The following is a 19,675-nucleotide window of genomic DNA, read 5'->3' on the forward strand; positions in this document are numbered from 1 at the left end:
GTACTTATTATATTAGCTACAAAAGATGTTTTAAAGTGAATAATTATGGAGTTATTCTATTGCATTTTTGTCCAACACAAGTCCTCTGTGACTTCAAAATAAATTGGTAAATAATATGCACTGCATATTTGAAACCAAGCAAGTCTTATGGTATTTATTTAGACACTGAATTACCGTGTTAGATCCTTAACAAAATATCCTGGTTTTTGTGTGCAAGGTATCTACATGTATAACTGTAATTGGCAAAAAACCCCACAAAACAAAACAAAATGAGACTGCCCCTTGCTGTTCACCATCAACCCCTGTTCAACTACAAAATGCAGATTGCTGCAAGATAATCGAGTTCTGTCAGTAGGTGTATGTGTGTGTGTGTATGTTCTAAAGCTCACCTTTGGTTCAAATGCTTGTCATACTTGCATACAACAAACAATAAGGCTTTGGAGAGCACGACAGCTGAAAAAAAAAAAAAAAAAAAAACTGCCGTTGATTTGCCAACGAGCATTGCCAGAGCCAGAGCCAGACCAGAAAAGTGGCATTGACGGGAACCTTATCAGTACGTCAGCTCATCGCGCCCTCCCAGTAATGAGCATTTTGTTGTGTCGAATCTGCACATATTGGATAGATGACGATTCTCATCCACCCCAAGGTGGATTAGTTTTTCATGTTCATCTGTCTGTCACATCTTGTTGACATACATCTATCTGACGCACAATTGATCATTGCTTGCTATTTGCCCTTTATGAAAGTTGTCTCATGGTGCCAATGTCAATCTTGAATGTAATACACAACTTTCTCATGTACAGAGACAAAATGCACACTTTGTCAGTTGTACTTTAAGTCATAATTTATTACAGCTTACTGTTTTTTGCAACATACCTAAGAAGCTAACACACACATAGTCCTGTTTGACTGCAAGAGGTGAATAAAATCTGGGAGTGTCGGTCGTTTGTTGGCATTTCATTTTTCATATCTTTCTGCAAGCTATCTCCCCTTCTTTTTTTTTTTTTTTGGCATGAGAATATGTAAGAGATTAAATACCTTTGGAATCACGATATCTCCTTGTTCTGCCATACATTTCACTTTGGTGATATACACTTGTAGTAGATTTGTATGGCACGGAATAAACTTTATGAAAAGTACTGTGATGGGTTTATGACTCCATGATTTCTAGTACTGGGATGGAGAGTGTTCTGATTAGCTTGACACATTGTTTTCTGATGGGCGGAATCTCTATCTAGCCTATGGCGTGAATTTCATATCGAGCTCAGCCAATCAATATCACAGCCATATGTCGGTAGGAAATATAATTTCTCTAAATATTAGATTTCTGCTGCAGGAGAAGAGTTGTCGGTAGAAAAGTTTTGATCTCCCTCAAATTTGCTGGGCGAAATTTTCTTTCAGCCAGTCGTTGATTTTCTGCTTGTTGTCCTTTTTGTTACTCTTGTTGTCTGGTTCGACGCGGTTGTTTGCATTGCTGTTTGGTTGCCCTGTGGATTCCCTGCATATGAATGGCATATGAAAAATTTTGTAAAGTGCACTACAGTCTTATCATAATTGTAAATGTATAGTACATGTACATACATCACATCTGTAAATGTACAGCACATTAATGATCCTAAATATCATTACGTGGATACTTACCATGCATATAATCGCAGTGGCGGATCCAGATGGGGGTGCAATGGGCGCATGCCCCCCTTAACCCTTAAGTATTTTGTTAAAACAAAAGAAATAACAAGAAAAAAAGCTGGGGTGTGTGCCCCCCCCCCCCCCCCTTTAACCTGTTCTATACTGAATTCTGAAATTCCCATAGACTTAATACACAGGCCACCAGGTTCGCGTATGGAACGGGTTAATTTTGTAAAGGCACCTCCCCTTTACGGAAAACCTGGCTCCGCCCCTGAATTGTGGCTGCTTATTGCGACTGGTGTGCTTTTAAGGTTATAAGTATCCTCATAGGCAGATCCACACTAACACCCAAACACTTTCAATATTCTTGTTTTCGATTGCCAAATCTTTGAGGTTGTAGACTTCTAAATGTTTGTCTCGTACATACAAAAAAATTATTGTGCACTTCATGATTGTTAATAAGATTCCATCGACAGAAGTAATTGATTGGAATCTAACGAGTCCTACCACTGGCATACATTTAAAAGTGCGGTATCCCATACATTCCATGGTCATGAGACAAAATGCCGAGTATATTCTACTCTAAATGTGTGATGGTAAACTTAGTAGATTTAGTAGATTTCAATTTATTCAACACTTTCAGTAAAAACAGAGGAAAAATACAGAAAATTGACAACACCTTACCATAACAAAGAAAAGAATGATCACAATAGGCATCAGTGTAACATTACGAATATACAATACATTTGAAAGTGTTCAGAGACAGAAAGGCTATGCCTTATATAAAAGTCCTGTCCCCATACTATTTCATTCATAAAATATCAAAATATTGATTGAATACATTTCTTTATGAATTAATACACACATACATACGCACACACACACACTGACATATTTCATAAGAGAACAGTTTATCACACAATTTCGGCATACTGATTTAAAACATGCAATCTTAATTTTCTTTTAAACACATTCAACGCTGAACTCTGTCTTATTTCAACCGGAATAGCATTCCAAATTTTGGGTCCATTAAAAAATATAGAATTATATGATGGCATGGTTCTAGCATAAGACAGTGTAAATTTATCTTTGATTCTCATATCATAAACTAATTTATTAAACTAACCAATCAAGTTTCATGCAAATCATGTAGGTATTCCCGACATAGCAGCAACTAATTAATGCCAAATAGAATGGATCCAAGTCATCAAAATTTATGTAGGATGCTATTGAAGAGACGGGTGAACGGAAAAACCGCATACCTGTTGCACAGGGAAAGACCCCGACATCACAAAGTAATTGCGTTCGGGTTTTTTTTTTTTCGCGTAGATAAAAGGAAAAAAAAATCTTCGATTGTTGGGCTGCTTTCTGCTGTTAGGCTGTTTTCAGCATGTCCGTAAGGTACAATTCCAATAACTGAATTTACCGCGAAATAGTTTATTAGGCCTTCATAGAACTGAGGATAGTTTAGGAAGTTTGACACGAATAGAATACATGTACACTATATGTATGTAGACAGACAAGTAGACAAGTAGAAAAAAAAATCGATAAATAGATACTGTAGACGCCATATATCTCCTGAATTTCGCGAGTTGGGTGCTCTTAGCGAATTTTAAAACACATGAAAATATTGATTCTGATCCTTGCAAGAATCAATGTGACGTGCGCATGTATAAATATTTGCTTCCACTGCCTTACTCATAGACAACGAGTGTGAATTTAACCACTCACAAAATTGCTGGGAAGTCTCTATAATTTGCGAAAGAAAAATTAGACTCGCTAAATATTTTACGTATACAGAAAGACAGATAGAAAGCTAGCTAGCTAGATAGGTAGATAGATAGATAGATAGATAGGTAGATAGATAGATTGATAGGTAGATAGATAGATAGATAGATAGATAGATAGATAGATAGATAGGTAAATAGATAGATAGGTAGATAGATAGATAGATAGATAGATAGATAGATAGATTGATTGATAAATAAATGAATAGATAGAGATAGAGATAAAGAGAGATAGATGGGTATATAGATAGGCAGACATGCACTATTTTTCTCAAAATTCCAGGAACGTAAAACATGCAAAAGGAAGATAGAGAATCATAATGACTTGCATTGGAACAGCTTACTCGTTCTCTTCGATTGTGTTTAGGCGCTCCTGAGCGATTTCAGCCATTCTAGCTCCCATCTCTGGATACTCCTTGAGAACTGGGTCACAGCCACCGCAGAAAGCCACACAAAGGCAAAAAGAAAACAACAACGATATTAATTCATCTACTAAGATCGAGATCACGAAATCCTCACAGCGATTTCACTTTGACGAAATATGACTTACTTTAGTTCGTCATGAGCATTATTAACGCTAAACTAAACAAAACTGTAAGTATGAGGTATGAGTTTTACCCTCTGCTTGATAATCTGCCGAATAATCGCCTGCTTTCATTATTAAAAAAAACCCAAAACACCAAACTATTTACTAAACCTGAGAGGGACGTTTTGAATTGTTGTCCTAGCAGTGTGACCATCATCATGTAGTTAATGTATGTGTAGCTCCACAAAGAAAGAACGAAAACACGGACTAATTGAAAACAGCGGTGGCTGATGTTAGTACCGTGATTCAATGAAATAAACGAATGATGAATGAAAAGAAAATAATATGATTTGTGTGCTATATAGACCGAACCGATCCTGACGAGGATTGGTTTGTGTATGACATTTTACTGCGGTGTCGCTTGAGTCGGCCGCAGTATATCTCTCATGCATTTACTACACTTTTAACCGCGTGGGTAATATTATGGGACGCAGCAGTAATGGCAAATCGTGGTGCTACATGTAAGTCTGACTGGTGAATAAAGATGTTTACTTAAATGGCTCTTATTGTTTTGGTTGAGACCTAACTTCAGGTTTTTAACATTTTGGGGCGAGATAATGAGAAACCTCTTATGAAATATGAAAGAGCATGTACATGTAATCCCATGAGGAATTCAACGTTTATTTGATGAAAATTGGTTTTGAAATGGCTGAGATATCCAAAACAGAGCGATTCTGATAAAGTGTGGGACACACCTTTTATTACGAACGTTTTGTTTTGCTTTGGGTTTTTTTTTTTGTGGATGTGTCAGCTATTCCAAACCCGATTTTCATCAAATCAAATTTGAATTCCTCTCAAAATGGTATGCTCTGTACTATTTCATAAGTGTTTTATTGGTATCTCGCAAAAAGGTAAAAGCCCAATTCTCATCTCCACCAATACTGTACCATCCTTTTAAAATACCTTTGGAGAAGTCATCCCTGCTGAGGCAGAATACGTCACACGTTGTGGCAGCGACGATGGAAGCAACTCGCCGCTCGTCGATCAGCAACGATATCTCTGTAATCGATAGAATTTGATAATCATTTCTAATCAGACTGACATCGACTGTCAAAGAATCAAATTGACGCATGATCGCCATATAGATAGCAACGATATCTTTACAATCGACAGCACTGATACTCATTTAAAGTCATACTGATATCGACTGGCGAAGAATTAAGATGACATTTCGTCACCTATTAGAACTCACAGGTCTGTAACCATGCTGTTGTTGTAGATGTGCTTGCTTTTGTTTCTTTGTTTTAAGGTGTTTTTGTGTGTGTGTATGTGTGTGTGTGTGTGTGTGTGCCTACAGTTGTACAAATTTAATATCGATGACATCTGTACTCCAGAACCAGATCATTCATTAAATTGGCGAAGGAAACAGAATTTCCACCCATGCAGTATAATATACTTACGGCTCAGTTGCTCCTACGCAGCTGCAACAGTAGCACTGCTTTTTACAGATGACTATACATCCTTTCTCTAATAAGCCTACTTTCCTAGTCCAGGGAACAAATAGGTTAATTTGTTGTTGTTGTTTTTTAACCAAAGATGACGCAGGGAGGAGGGGAGAAAATGCATAAACGTCATCAACCTGACCAAAATGGATTTACAAATTTGGAATGCTGTAAGGGTTTTCATGATAATCAAAGCTATAGTTAATCCATTTCGGATAATTATGAACTTCCGCTTCACGCACCCCCAAAGTGGTCGCCATCACTGAGTCGGTTGACGACCCGGTCGTCGACCCACACTTCCACCGAGCCGTGCTCGATGAAGTACATGGCCCCGCCCAAGCTGCCCGCCTTGATGATGATGTCGCCCTCGAGGAACACCTCGAAGGTCAGCTTCTCCACGACGTCGAAGGCGAAGTCGGGGTCGGCTTCCTTCAGGAAGTTTACCTTGGTGATGAACGCTGTGAAGTGATGCTGGAGGATCTCCTGCAGAGTAGACAAGGGAGAAATAAGGTTCGAGAAATAATAACAATAAGGTCCTCTTTATCCAGGGTAGCCTCTCCCAGGGCAGTGTTGCCACTGCTCTATACCAGAGGGCTCTGCCATTATTATTACTACCCCAGCGTTGCCAGGTACCCATTTATACACCTGGGTCGAGAGGGACATGGTGGGTAAAAATATCTTGTCCAAGGACGTAATCACTGGGCGGGTATCGAACTCGGGTCCTCCAATTGGGAATCGAGAGTCTTATCCACTATGCCATAGTGCCCCAAAGGGGGAAAGAAGATAATGAGAGATGAACAGAGGGTTCCATGACACTTGCTCCTGCGACAATTATTGCTCCCATGAAATATCTGCACGCTATGTATAAGCCAAACATAAATTCTACCCAAAAACAAAACCCTAACCCCTTACCCTAATCCTCACATCAAACTAAACCTAAGACCCTTTTAACAACCTTAACCCTAACCCTAAGTCCTTGGAGAAAACAAGACCGGAGCCATTGTCGCAGGAGCAAATGTCTTGTCAGGGAACAGAGAGACGGTCAGCCCCTTGGCAACCGCTAAGAATTCGCAGAATCAGGAGGTTATCTGTGTTGATAATTTCCATCATGGAAATCTACAAGTATGTATCTCAGCTTTGGAAAATTATCTATTTACCTAATTACGCCTTTATTCATTTATGTATATTCATTCATTTTTTTTTTAACTCACTTTGTTTTTTACGTTAGTCATGCTGGGTAAAATCCATCAATGGGAAGAAAAGTGGTCTTTCATAGGGCGATCCGCCTCATTTCAACTATGCATGCTATTAGATTCCACATCATCGATGTGGTAATAAAATAGAAAGCCTGCCTCGTAAAGCTGCTTTGAATATTTGACTCTGTTCTATACTCGATAATCCTAAAGGTCATACGATTTTGCTATGGGCTTGACTCTTATACGTGAGAATGTTGTACAACATTATATTGCTGAAAGCGTAGCATTTGGCAGAGGCTCCAGGGTCTTGGGCGCCACGCCCAGTTTCCATGGGGATGGCTCTTACCCGTCTGATTGGATGTGACTGCTCCTGGAGTATTATCCTCTCATTGAAGTACTTCCTCTGGTAGCGATGCTCGTAGTAGGTTAGCACCCGTCGTTGCGTTTTCATCGGCACCTTGCGGAATCTCAGGTATTCCTTGACTTGGTTTAGCTGGCAGGTTTAGAAAGCAAAACAAAAAGAGGTGTACACTGCCCTTTTTGCGTCATCCAGCGATATCAGTGTCGTCTTCTGCACAAGTAAAAATGAGCATTACTACTCGAATTCTGCTACAAAGAGCCATATCCTTATTGTTGCTATTAATGAAATTTCACGTTTTGTGATGGCACAGCATTTTTTGAGGCATTTTCGTCACCAGACACACTACAGAGGAATATTCTATAAAAGACTGTCTTTAAATTGCATAATCATCCTTTTGCTTAAAAACGTTTCTACATCTTTTCTTTGTCATAATGCCTTCAATTCGCTTCTTTTTGGGACGAATTTGGTGGAAATTAAGCAACAGCTTTGAAACACGTCACAAAAAAGTATGCATGATCGGCGAAAGAACTTTAAAAAATCGCGTTTTTTCCGATATTGACTCTTATATAAGCCAAGTGCATTTTTGTTTCCCCAGTCACGAAACAGATAAAAACCAGCATACTCCTAGAGTTCGGAACACACATGCGAAATCGCTTACCCGTTCGTTATACAGTCTTCCCGACGCGTCCACGGCAAGCAGCAGCGTGGACATGGTACCGATGAACAGCGCGTAGAACGTGGCGCCGAGCATCATACTGAACGTCGTCATCCACATCTCCGTCATGTTCATCGGCGGGAATCGGCCGAAGCCAATGCTCAGCATGTGACAGATCGCCTTGAAGAACGACCACGAGTACTGCTCCATCTTGCTGGCGTTCTGCAGACCGAAATCGGAATTACAGCAGTTTCATTTTGGTGTATCGCAGCTTCCCTCGTTTCAAAGTACTCAACGGACATCGCTGTTCAGATCTCAAATATCATCGGCTATATCATAGGTCCAACGTCGGTACTTGATTTAATTGCACTTTATTGCATTTAAAAAATTCATTTTAAACGAAACACAATATTTATGGCATGATATTAAAATGTGCATTTGGTAATAAGGGTCAGTCCTATGGGGTTAGCCAGCCTGCACGTGATAATGACCTGGTTACACAGGCTGAAATGGTAAGTTACTAACGATTGCTCATTAATTGATTTGAGAATTCAAGTGAGATAATCCACGAGTTGTTTAACTTGATTAAAACAATGTGATTTGACTGCCACAACGAAATGAGCGCTAATTTTGAAAGGGACCTAATATTTGTAAGCGAGTTACTATAGACTACAAGCGTAAACCTGATAATGATAATAATGATAATAATCTTATAATGATAGACAGCTTGTCCAACTGTTTAACAGCCATTGACCCCAGATTTCATAGCAGGAACTTTGTAAGTTTAAACTTTTGTTGATGATTATGAAGAACAACACGCTTATATCTCGGATCATCGCACCCAAGTTTACCGTGCGTCGCTGAAAATGTGAACTATGCCTTTCTTTATGTTATGAGTGATGGTTTGCCCCACGAAGAATTTTCTCAAGGACGTTCTGTACTCAAATTTCTGTAGCGGCAAAACAAAACAGCACCTAAACTTTGTCAGCCCTTCACATCACGTAATAAGTGGTCCTGAAATAATGTCAAACTATCGATAACGACAGAATGTTCGTTAATCATTTCACCAAGCCTTTGTGACGAGACTAAAGTGCTGAACTTGTCGCCTGGGAGAACCCGATGTTTGTCGTTTGCGAGGAATGTTCCCCTTTTCTTTTTTCGTCCGCGAAGGATCGGTATTTGCGCAGCCGTCAGAGTCTAAGCAATATTGTGTGTCCTTGTGGTCCGAAATACGCATGCGCGACATTATCTATGCATTCTTCACCTGCAATAAGATTGTAATAACTTGTGCGCCAGTTCTTTGTCGTACCACATGTACTATGATAGATCGGCAGAAGAAAGAAAACCCACACAGAAATGGCAACTTTATCTGAAATGGTCAGCACTAGCTGACGAGGGTGACTTCTTGCACAAAATCCAGTTCTATTTGTAGGTTTGTTGTCCTTGATTTCAATTTTTGGGGGACTATATCCTTGTTTTAGCAATGATTTGCAAAGATACGGGCTGTTTTTGCAAACTCTCATCGCTGAGACAGTAAGCTACTTTTATAGATATTGAAGTCTGCGCGGAGTTTGAGCAGAAAAGAGAAATGAAAATTTTATAAAGATCAAAGTAAAAGAAGTTTAGTTTACTTGGATATTAATACAAAACGCATGAAAGCTTTCGTAGCTCTTTAATGAGTTTTCAATTTGTTTATATTTTCCAACGTGAATACGTGTGTCTTTGGGAAAAAAATAGTACAAGACAGACCCATTGGCCCAAGTTCACGAAAGCGGTACAATTTTAAACCGGGGGCATTTCAAACCGTCGTCTCACGGTTTAACATTGTCACGCTTTCTTAGATTTGGGCCATTATAAGCCAATAAAACAACTGCCAATCTTACCTCCAGACCGTTGATGACAACCCAGCAGTCGGGCGGAAAGTTTTGAAAAAAGGGGACCAGGAACTGAATGCAACCGTTCCAGTGCATGAGTAGGAGCATGACAAGGACGAGGTGAACGATACGGATGACGGCAGTCTCCACATTTAGCAGCTGTCGACGAACGATGACCACGTGCGGACGACCACGATGGAAAAAAGAGCGATGCAGGCATTGATAACACAATTATACCAAATGAGGTGTAAAGGGGGGGGGGTGGTCTTCAAATGATAGCTTTTCAAAGTCTTGTGGAGGGATGTCTAACTAAATAATGCTACACCAAGTGACGATATTGATTTTCATTGGTTGAATCAATTACGGAATTCCACGGCTTTGATTCTGTTGTTGTTTATGTTTTATAATTTACACTATGCTGAGGGGACTATGAAGAAATTACTACCTTGTAATTTCATCCGAATTTACTCATCCAACAACAATCTGGTATGCACTTTTTGCGGCTGCTATCGCAAAGACATTTCTTTTGTACTATACACAGTTGATAAAGGGCATTATCATGTTACTTTGTGTTTTCTTTTTGTCGCCACTCATTTTAACTGCCGTTCAGTGGCAAACTATTTTGCAATTGTTACGAACTGCATTAGATATGGATGTCCTGTAGTTTGTGCAAGTCTAAAAGAGTCTTATCACTTTTCAGAGAGATACTAGCTCCAGTTCCATAGCCTTTGCACGCAGAAAAGAAATGGGACAAATTTCACGATTAGGCCAAATAAAGAAAACATCAAATAAATATTAAGTAAACGGAAAATGCGGTTGCCAACTAACCTCTTCTAGACGATGGATGTACCGTAGAAGACGTGATAGTCGCAGTAATCTTAGCAAGCTAAGTACTTTGGTCAGTCTACGAGAAAGACAATTTGTGAAAAAAAAAATTAAACAAGAACGAGCGAGAAGAGCGATAGAGAGTACATCTGCATTTACACGGCAAATTCTCAATAGCCATTGCGCCACATTAGACGGATTCACTATAGCATAATAGTACAATAATTGAAAGTTTATGCATTCCTTCATTAGGGTTTGTTGAAAGCTTGTCAGGGGCTTGCTCGGTATGGCTTTGAACAGTGCATACAAACTGGATACCAAGCATTGAAATGTATTTATGCAGAAGAGTGAAACGGCAGAATAGCTCGTTGATATACATACTTTGAGGCTACATGAATTATTATCCATATCGTATTATTTCAATGCATTGTAAATTGGCGTATTACCAGCGCAATGTGCATGCATGGTTTTCAAAGAAACATTCTTGTTACACAGATACAAAAATTAAGCAGAATGAGGTTGAACGATTTTTCACTGGGCTTCTTTGGGTATCGATGCATTATCGATACAAATATTCATGCACCAACTGCCTGCTTCCCTAAAAAGTGTTAGAAAACAACACTTCCCTGGGTACATTTAGATGTTCATTGATACTCAAACCTACGTGCACTGTTAAGTCTTTGCTGTCCTATATGATAATATCATGAGCCAGTGTTACCTATACTGCGATGGTAATCACACGATTGTGTTTCTCATGTTTTCTATAACAATAGTTAATATGAGACATTCCTGAAGAAATTTCTGAATTTAAGTTTTTCGTTTCTCTCTCTACAAATCTGTTCATTTCAGACGAGTAGTATTATGGGATAGTCCATAGCTGACTGTACTTCATACAACAGCATTTGCATCCTTTTTTTTTTTCTTCAAGTTATTACTTTTCATTAGCATTCATTGAAAATACCGGCGAATTCATTAAGTTTACTTTGCATAAAAGTGGTATGTGCTCCTTTCATTTCTATTGCGTGGTACTCTATTTCTATCACTATCACTTCCGGTTCATTTCTTATACAATATATGCCTTTAAATTCTTTGCTATGTCTTGTTACATCCTTCTGTATATTCTATGAATACACGTATACATTCCGAAGTTTAGTGACATCCGTTACGCGACCACTACGCATGCGTAGTCTGTTTAATGACAATGGCATTGGTTGTAGCTGCAATTACCTCAATATTCTGAAGGCGAGAGCCGTTTGAGTGGCGACAGTGGATCCTTCCAGAAACAGGTAGATGTAATCAAATGGAAACGACGAAATGAAATCCAGGAAAAACCAGCCTCGCAGGTAGCGGAAAACGATTTTTTGTCTGTCTAATATCACCTGAAACGAAAAGGAAAGGGAGATTTTTTTTTATCAATTGCAGACAAATTCTGAGATTCTGTAACCAAAAACTTCAGAATCTGAGCTAAATTTCCTTTCTGTAATTCCATAATGGGCTTGGTAGTTGTCATCTTTGAATAATTAACGTTGAAGCGTCCAACGTGTGTTAATGAGTTAAAATGTGCATTTTTGTGTTGTGTTTGTGTGTGTATTTGCGTGTGTATGTATGTTTATATGTGTTTGTGACTATGCGTACGGCAGAATTCTCTCGTCAATCTCTTTTTCTCTCTCCCCTCTCTCTTTCATTGTTTATGCATATCTCACTCAGTCTTGAGTTTTATTTCCTACATAATCATACGGTCTTCGTAAATAACTTCAAATATTTTGAAGGAAACTGCTTTGGTGCAGACTAAAAGAAGACTGTGCAAATTACTATTTTGACGACCCTCTAAGAAAAGAACAAAAAACCTGAGATTCATGCTAACTCTGTTAAAATCAAATAGTTGCTCGTGAAACAAATATAACTTGTTCCTTAGATTGCGGTGAGTCGCCCAGAGCTTCTAAACGCCGACAGTGTTATATATACGAGGACCACTGTAGCATTTTCTGATGACTCACTATACATCTTACAACCTTATCCCCCTGGTCATACTGGGACTCTTAAACTCGGGAAAGCCTTCCAATGATTCGGGAAACACGAATTTACGCACTCAGGTGAAAAGAGGAATTGAAAGTTACCAATATTCTTTTAATTCGCATTAGAAAAAGTGTACACACTTTGAGTTTATTTGCTGATTAATATCTAAATGGAATTTCCAACAGTGTACGTGAATGAAGAGCTATAAAAAATCGTCTCAAAATCAACAGTTTGCATATAATTATGATATATAACATACGTTGTTCAGAATATATTTGATATGATTATTATGTTCATATTTTTCGTATATTTCGCACATTTTAATGTATATATATACTTATGATATGATTCCTGATTTATTCTGTGTTATGTTTAGTTGGAAGAAAAATGAGAATGAAAAATAAATGAACCGAATTGAATTGAATGTATATTTCAGCCTTTATATTACTGTATGTAATGTTGACATATATATTTATGCATGTATGTATCATTATACGTTAAATATAATGATTTATCAATCTCTGTTCGTTATTCCGAGGGTTTGTAGATCCGAAAATGAAATAGGGTCCGTAATGAGCCTTCAGAATAACGAGCTTTGTTTCATTTGCGGATTAACGAACCTTCGGAATAACGAACCTTATTTCATTTTCGGATTAATGAACCTTCGGAATAACAAACCTTATTACATTTTGGGATTAACGAACCTTCGGAATAACGATCTTCGGAATGACGAACCTTCGGACTAAAGAACCTTCGGAATAACGAACCTTCGGAATAACGAACTGCAATAAATCATGTGTTAGAGCGTATTGGGGAGGGGGAAGGGGAAGCAGTATGCCTCACCGTATCTTCGGCGTTGAGGACGATGCCGGTGAAGAAGTTGAGCGTGATGTCGACCATGAAGAGAGAGTCCGACACGCAGTTGATGATGACCCAGTAGCGGGTGATGTCGTCGCTGAAGAAGGCCACGTTGACCGGAAGTAGTATGAGGGTCACCAGCAGTAGAAAGACCATGAAAAGGTCCCAGTACCACCTGCGGGTTTCCGGTCAGTCGAAGAGAGAGAGAGAGAGAGAAAGAGAGTCAGTTATTAATTATTGTATCACTGTATCACATGTATTGTGTTTCTTTCTTCTTCTCTTTTTTGTTACTGTTATTTAGGTTTTGCATTGTCATATAATGTTATTGTATTTTCTAGTCTTCTTGTATGAAAAGCACCAGTGCGCTTAGAAACACCAGTATAAAGCGCCATATAAAGTCAATTATTGTTATTATCATTATCATTATTATTATTATTATCATTATTATTATCATTATTATTATTGTTATTATTATTATTATCAAGAGAAAAAGGGAGAGAAAGAGACATATAGGAGAAAGAGAGGGATGGAGGGAGGGCGAGAGAGGGATAGAGCGGAAAGAAATCAAGCGAAATTCTGTAAAAAGCTCATTGGGGACTTCTGAGAAGATGTCATTATTGACTTATCAAATTTGCATAGAGTAGCTTAAAAGTGTCAATTGGACTCCCAGTAAACGCGAGAAGGTATATAATTATAATGATATCACATATCACATTTTACTGACACCTCTGTTCTTGACGTTGTAATTTTTGTTTCCATTCTTTATATATATCAACCTTCGCATACAGTATGATTCCTCTGAATCATACGCCAACTCCTTTGCACGTTACACCGTATATATCTCTGTAAGCAAGGACAGACAGCGTAGGTAGACAAGTTAAAGGTACTTACACGCGGACGATAGCTTGGATAATACAATTACATTTCTGCGAATTCAAAGACCTAGATCTAATGATGTCCTTGGAGGAACACAAAAATACCTTCTTTTGAAAATTACATCTGAAACACACACGTACACACACACACACACACACACACACACACACACACACACACACACACACTCGACAATGAGGAGAGCCGAAAAGCGAAGCAACTTTAAGCTTGGAAGATGAAAATGAAATCAATAAATGATGTATGTCTTCCTTCGCTTCGCAATCTACTGTAGATTTAGACTTTATATACGGACAGCCAGCGTGAAAGCATTCCTGCTTAGGTACTGAAATGCGTGCTCGCCCGATAAACTCGTGGTCTGTTCAAATGTGACATATCGGTGTATACATTCGGATGCTAGAGCATCCAAACGACATACAATATCTCGCACAGCGGAATAATGTTGTGTGTTCAGTGGAGTTTGATGAAATACAGATGTAAACAGTCAGACTTGATTGTTTGTATTATTTGGCGTCCTTAACCCATTCCTTCCCACTCCCTTTGTTTGTCTTTTACATAGAATCAGTCTCATCGATGAGGGGGTGATGGGGATCTATTTTAAATGGGCTAAATTCCGCAACCATGGAGAGCTATCTGCACTGCCATTGACATTTCTAAAGCACTGTTGAAAAAAAAAATAATGAGAAGGACGTAATAATCCCTAATTTCACATTGGTCTATAGCCTACATCGTCAGTCAGCAGAATACGTTATACATGGAATACATGGCCAACATTGCACTTGGATTTAACTCAACTTAAAGGACAAGTCCACCTTCATATACATAAGGATTGAGAGAATGCAGCAATATTAGTAGAACACATCAGTGAAAGTTTGAGGAAAATTGGACAATCCGTTCAAAAGTTACGAATATTTGAAGTATCTGCGCAGTCACTGCTGGAAGAGAAGACTACTACAGTGTATGATGTCACATGCGTACAACTACATAAGGAAAATAAAAAGAGAATTTCACAAAACTTTACTTTTTGAATAAAGTGCACATTTCTTCGACTTGCTACTGACGTATGTTAAGGGTAATATTATTCCCCCTGCCTTCTGAAAGAGAGAAGTTGAGTGTTCTTTTGTTATGCGAGAAAAATGGAAATATGTTGAATTTTCTTTATTCTTTCTTTATAGCGTTGTACTCATGTGACTTCACAAGCTATAGTAGTCTTTTCATCCAGCCGTGACTGAGCAGAAACTTCAAAAATTCATAACTTTTTAACGGATTGTCCGATTTTGCTCAAACTCTTACTGATGTGTTCTACTAATATTGCTACATTCACTCAACCCACATGTCTATGAAGGTGAACTTGTCCTTTAAATACTAGTTGTCACACTATCTTTCAGCTGAGCAATTTACATACAAATAGGGCCTACATGATTATCACAGTTGCACATCACATCAAATGTTACAAAGAAATGCTATTACACACGAAGAATTAACATACGGATAGAAATGATAAAAAGATACCGCGTAGGGAGATTCCCAGAAAGCGGATCCTCTTATTATAAGCGCTCTAATTTTTTAAAGAGTGTGAGGAAAAAAAAAAGGAGATGATTATCTCAAAGTAAACGAAATGATTTGTTTATAATGAGTCCATTTTGATACAGTATAGAAGGAAAGGGGAGGATATACAGAAAGCAGATAACCGACAATGAAGACGCTAATTTAACAAAATTTTTGCCCTTCATTGCTATTTTTGTTACATCCCAAATAATAACAGCAACAACAAACACTGAATTGTGTGCATGTTGTAACATTAGAAAGTTAGAACAAGACCGGGGTATAATCGTGCCTTTACATTTTTCAAGCACGCTTCTACCTCATGTAAATGCGACGGTGTTTCATAAGTGGGTCTCAACAGATAGGTATTAATTGGTGAAGGCTAAAAATATATCAATGGGACAGTAACTTTTGAAGAAGAAAATTACAGTCGGCTCGTACGTCTCGACGCTTTGCTGCCGAAATTAACTTCATAATTATTATGAGAGGTTACTGGCACAGCAACTAATTTCGGCACTGTGTATGGAGTTTGGGGGTGTGCTTGTATTACAGATCTTCAATACCAGAGTTCCACGCATCACCGCTGAAGCAGAGTTTTTCTTTCCGCCACTTTGGGTATGTACGTCACAAAGTTGTCGATTTGAGGCCACGTGAAAGAAAGCCGACTATACGAGTATCGGGAACTAATGGAGGTTTCGGGATAGGCGATCGCCCCCTCTCTCGTGGGGTGGAATTATGTTGTGATGCAAGTTCTCAGCGCCGCGCCGTTGTGTATATTCATGGCAACATGTCGGGAATTCTCTACGACATTTCTCTGTAACGAGGCATGTCGGACAAGCCGGCTCGCTCCCGGAGCGGTCTGGGAAACATTATGGACGTGGGGGAAACCATTTTCATCACGCGCGTCAATATGGCCCATGAGGATATCTTGACAAGTTTGGGGAAATATAAACATCGTCTGATCTGTCGAAATCTGTTTGTCGTGACGATTAGTTGTCGCTACCGCAATAGCTTTACAAGAGAAAAAAAAATCTCATGTGCCTACGGCGACATCTTCAGAAAAGCGATGAGCATGAAAACGTCCATAATCTCGGGCTATACATCACTTTAATAATCCTTAATTTCGAATATATTCTTTCAAAAGAATAGCTTCTATTTGCTTCCGGAGATAAAACTCTGACTTACTCTTTCCTTTAACTAAAAAAACAAAGCTTCTCAGAGGCAATAACTTTTGAAAGTATTACAATCTATTCCACGTGAGAAGGAGAAGATATAAAAATCTACATGTTAGTGCAAAGCATTAAACAAGTTGACGTGACGGTCAGCTTGCACTCTGATTTAACGAGATTCCCTCTTAGATGCAGTTTAAAGCAGTACACGTGCTCAACTTTACCTCAAAATATCGAGCGTAGCATTTTGGAGTTCATTCAACTTTCTAGTAAAGGAGAAGGCATTCCTTTTTTCCCCTGTACCATCACCATGATTATCAGAATCAAACCAATTGCAAAAGACAAAGGTGCAAGCATTGGCAAAATACCGATGTATATATATATATATATATATTGTTTGGAAATGAAAGCAAAAATGAAATGAAACGAAACGAAAATGAAATGAAATGGAATAAAATGGAATGAAATGAAATGGAATGCAATGAAATGAAATGAAATGAAATGACACGAAATGATATGAATTGAAATGGAATGAATTACTAGTAAAATGGAATGGAATGAAGTGAAATGAAATGAAGTGAAACAGAATGTAATGAAATGAAATGACGTGGAATGAAATGCGTGAAATTCTAGTACCCACCTAAAGTTGCTGAACGGGTGGATGACGAAGAGGTTAATGCTCTGCTGCCGCTGCTGCTCATCCTTGAGCGCCTTCTCGCTGCGGTAGATCTTCTTCACGAACTCGCGTCCCGAGGCGAGGAAGAGTGATTCCTTGGTCGGTATCGCGATCGAATTCCGCCTCGTGCTCTGGTCCGGGAACTCGATGATGAGGCTGTTGCCACGAGTCATCCGCGCCACTCTCGTATCACTCGGAACTGAGACAGGGGGACAGTTACGTCATCAATATGTTATGATCGTTTTGAAATGTTAAAGGGATAGTATAGTTTTGGTTGAGACCTAAATATCCTTTTCTTACATTTTTGGTGAAATACTGAAAAACTTCTAATGAAGTTTGAAAGAGCATGTAATTCCAAGAGGAATTCAATGTTTAAAAATTGATGAAAATTGGTTTTGAAAAGGCTGAGATATCCAAAACAGAGCGATTGAAATAAAAGGTGGGACCTACCTTTTATTATGATAGCTTTGTTTTTCTTTGTTTTTGGATATCTCAGCCATTCCAAAACCAATTTTCCAAAACCAAATTTTCATCAAACAAACTTTGAATTCCTCTTAAAATGGTATGCTCTGTACTATTTTATAAGTGGTTTCTTGGTATCTCGCAAAAAGTTAAAAGCCCAATCTTCATCTCCATCAATACTGTATCATCCCTTTAAAAGGAATCATCGACTAGTGGTCTCTTGCATCCGACGCGACACAAAAAATACCATCTTACAACGTGAAAACACAGCATCACACACACACACACACATACACACAAACACAGATATGTTATCATCTATAATTTAGTATCTCCAACAAATGAATGAAAAGTAGGCCTAAGCCGTAATGCATTATCAATGTCCAATGTATTTTTAGTGCACCAGATTTTCAACGCGCCATGCATCTCCTTCGGGGATCCCAGACAACATTTTGGTGCAACCATTACAATACAATGGACATTAGTGATGCATTACAGATCTCTATCTCTCAATTTTTGTGTCCTAGAATCAACCCATGGAATAAAATCCTCAATATATTCATCTATTTATGTTCTTATATCTGTATATTTATACATCTCCCCATCTCTTTCTCTCTCTCTCTCCCTCCCCCCCCCCTCTCTCTCTGTATATATATATATATATATATATATATATTTATTTATTTATTTGTTTATCTATATGATTATGATGAACTTGAATGAAAAACAGATAAACAACATTCTCAATTTTTGTTAAAGGTCATCATCAAATAGAAAAAAGTAAACTTTTCCATGATACCGCACTCGTTACAAAACAAGAAATATTTGTGAAGATATATCATTATAAGTATCAACATTTTATAATTTAGATGTGTTATTCTTTTTCCAAGCAGCTTTAGTGTCAGTTATCTCAAGTTGATGAATATGTATGTTGACAGCAAGTCACCATCGCCTTGCGAGTCACATGCATGTCTCCTTTATGCTCAAGATATCACTAAATATCCACTCGTTATTCACAATCCTTCAAGCTTTCAGTTTGCAATCACCTAACCGAGTTCTACATCGCCACTCTCGATACAATTCCAAACACTGAGCAGTGATACGTCCGGCAATAACAGCGACCTATCTAACGTCGCTGCGATTTGATTTTCAGAATACGAGAAAATGGGGCACTTGTGCTATTTCTGTCGTGATCTGCTCTGCACGCACCTGGGCACTGCGAGGTTGTTTTGGCTTCTTACACCCTTCAACATAGACACGTGTGAATGGTGGTTCTACTATTATCTACGCCCGAGTGAGATCAGGTCGCTTTTATTAGGCGCATTTCACACGGAGCATTTCATCTCGATTGCTGGTATGAATGAGCCCAAGTTACCAAAAGGTGAGAGCACTGTCCGGAGATGCACAGGCTCCCAAGCACAAGGCGCAATATCTCATTTTCTCACGTCGACAAGATTTGGCGGCAATCACGCCCGAATTCCACACTGGTGCACTGCGCAATCGCTCACCCGTCAAATATAGTAACCATGTATCAAAATCTGAGTCATCTTGGGACAATGCGAATCCCGGGTAATCTTACACCTAGATGTATCGGAAGCCAAGTCTTCTGTTAGTTTTTTTTTTTTTTTTTTTTGTCTGTTTGTTTAACAAAGTCACTATACATCGTGCAACGCTGTTTGTCTCGTGCTGTTCCAAGCACA

General features: G+C 38.6%; 1 protein-coding gene across 1 annotated transcript; it reads right to left on the reverse strand.

The window, feature by feature from the left end:
* Window positions 1-1,371: 1,371 nt before the first annotated feature.
* LOC139716671 (potassium/sodium hyperpolarization-activated cyclic nucleotide-gated channel 4-like) lies at window positions 1,372-17,686 on the reverse strand. The gene is made up of 11 exons (XM_071628200.1): window positions 17,478-17,686; window positions 13,215-13,404; window positions 11,583-11,734; window positions 10,359-10,434; window positions 9,540-9,689; window positions 7,660-7,878; window positions 6,987-7,133; window positions 5,687-5,927; window positions 4,906-5,001; window positions 3,761-3,839; window positions 1,372-1,498 (listed from the first exon to the last, which is right to left on the reverse strand). The coding sequence occupies exons 1-11, from the start codon at window positions 17,684-17,686 to the stop codon at window positions 1,372-1,374; spliced, it is 1,686 nt and encodes a 561-aa protein (XP_071484301.1).
* Window positions 17,687-19,675: the final 1,989 nt, after the last annotated feature.

Source organism: Diadema antillarum, unplaced genomic scaffold (assembly GCF_040938485.1).
Source record: "Diadema antillarum isolate AM-2024a unplaced genomic scaffold, OU_Dant_1.0 scf00000069, whole genome shotgun sequence".
Lineage (NCBI taxonomy): Eukaryota > Metazoa > Echinodermata > Echinoidea > Diadematoida > Diadematidae > Diadema > Diadema antillarum.

What these genes read in the sequence shown, in the direction of transcription:
- LOC139716671 (XM_071628200.1), bottom strand. Translation starts at nt 17,686, where the DNA reads ATGACTCGTGGCAACAGCCTCATCATCGAGTTCCCGGACCAGAGCACG. An exon ending in TCCTCAACGCCGAAGATACG is followed by an intron (nt 11,735 to 13,214) that starts GTGAGGCATACT and finishes TTTTCGTTTCAG; the next exon opens with GTGATATTAGACAGACAAAA. An exon ending in ACATCCATCGTCTAGAAGAG is followed by an intron (nt 9,690 to 10,358) that starts GTTAGTTGGCAA and finishes GTTCGTCGACAG; the next exon opens with CTGCTAAATGTGGAGACTGC.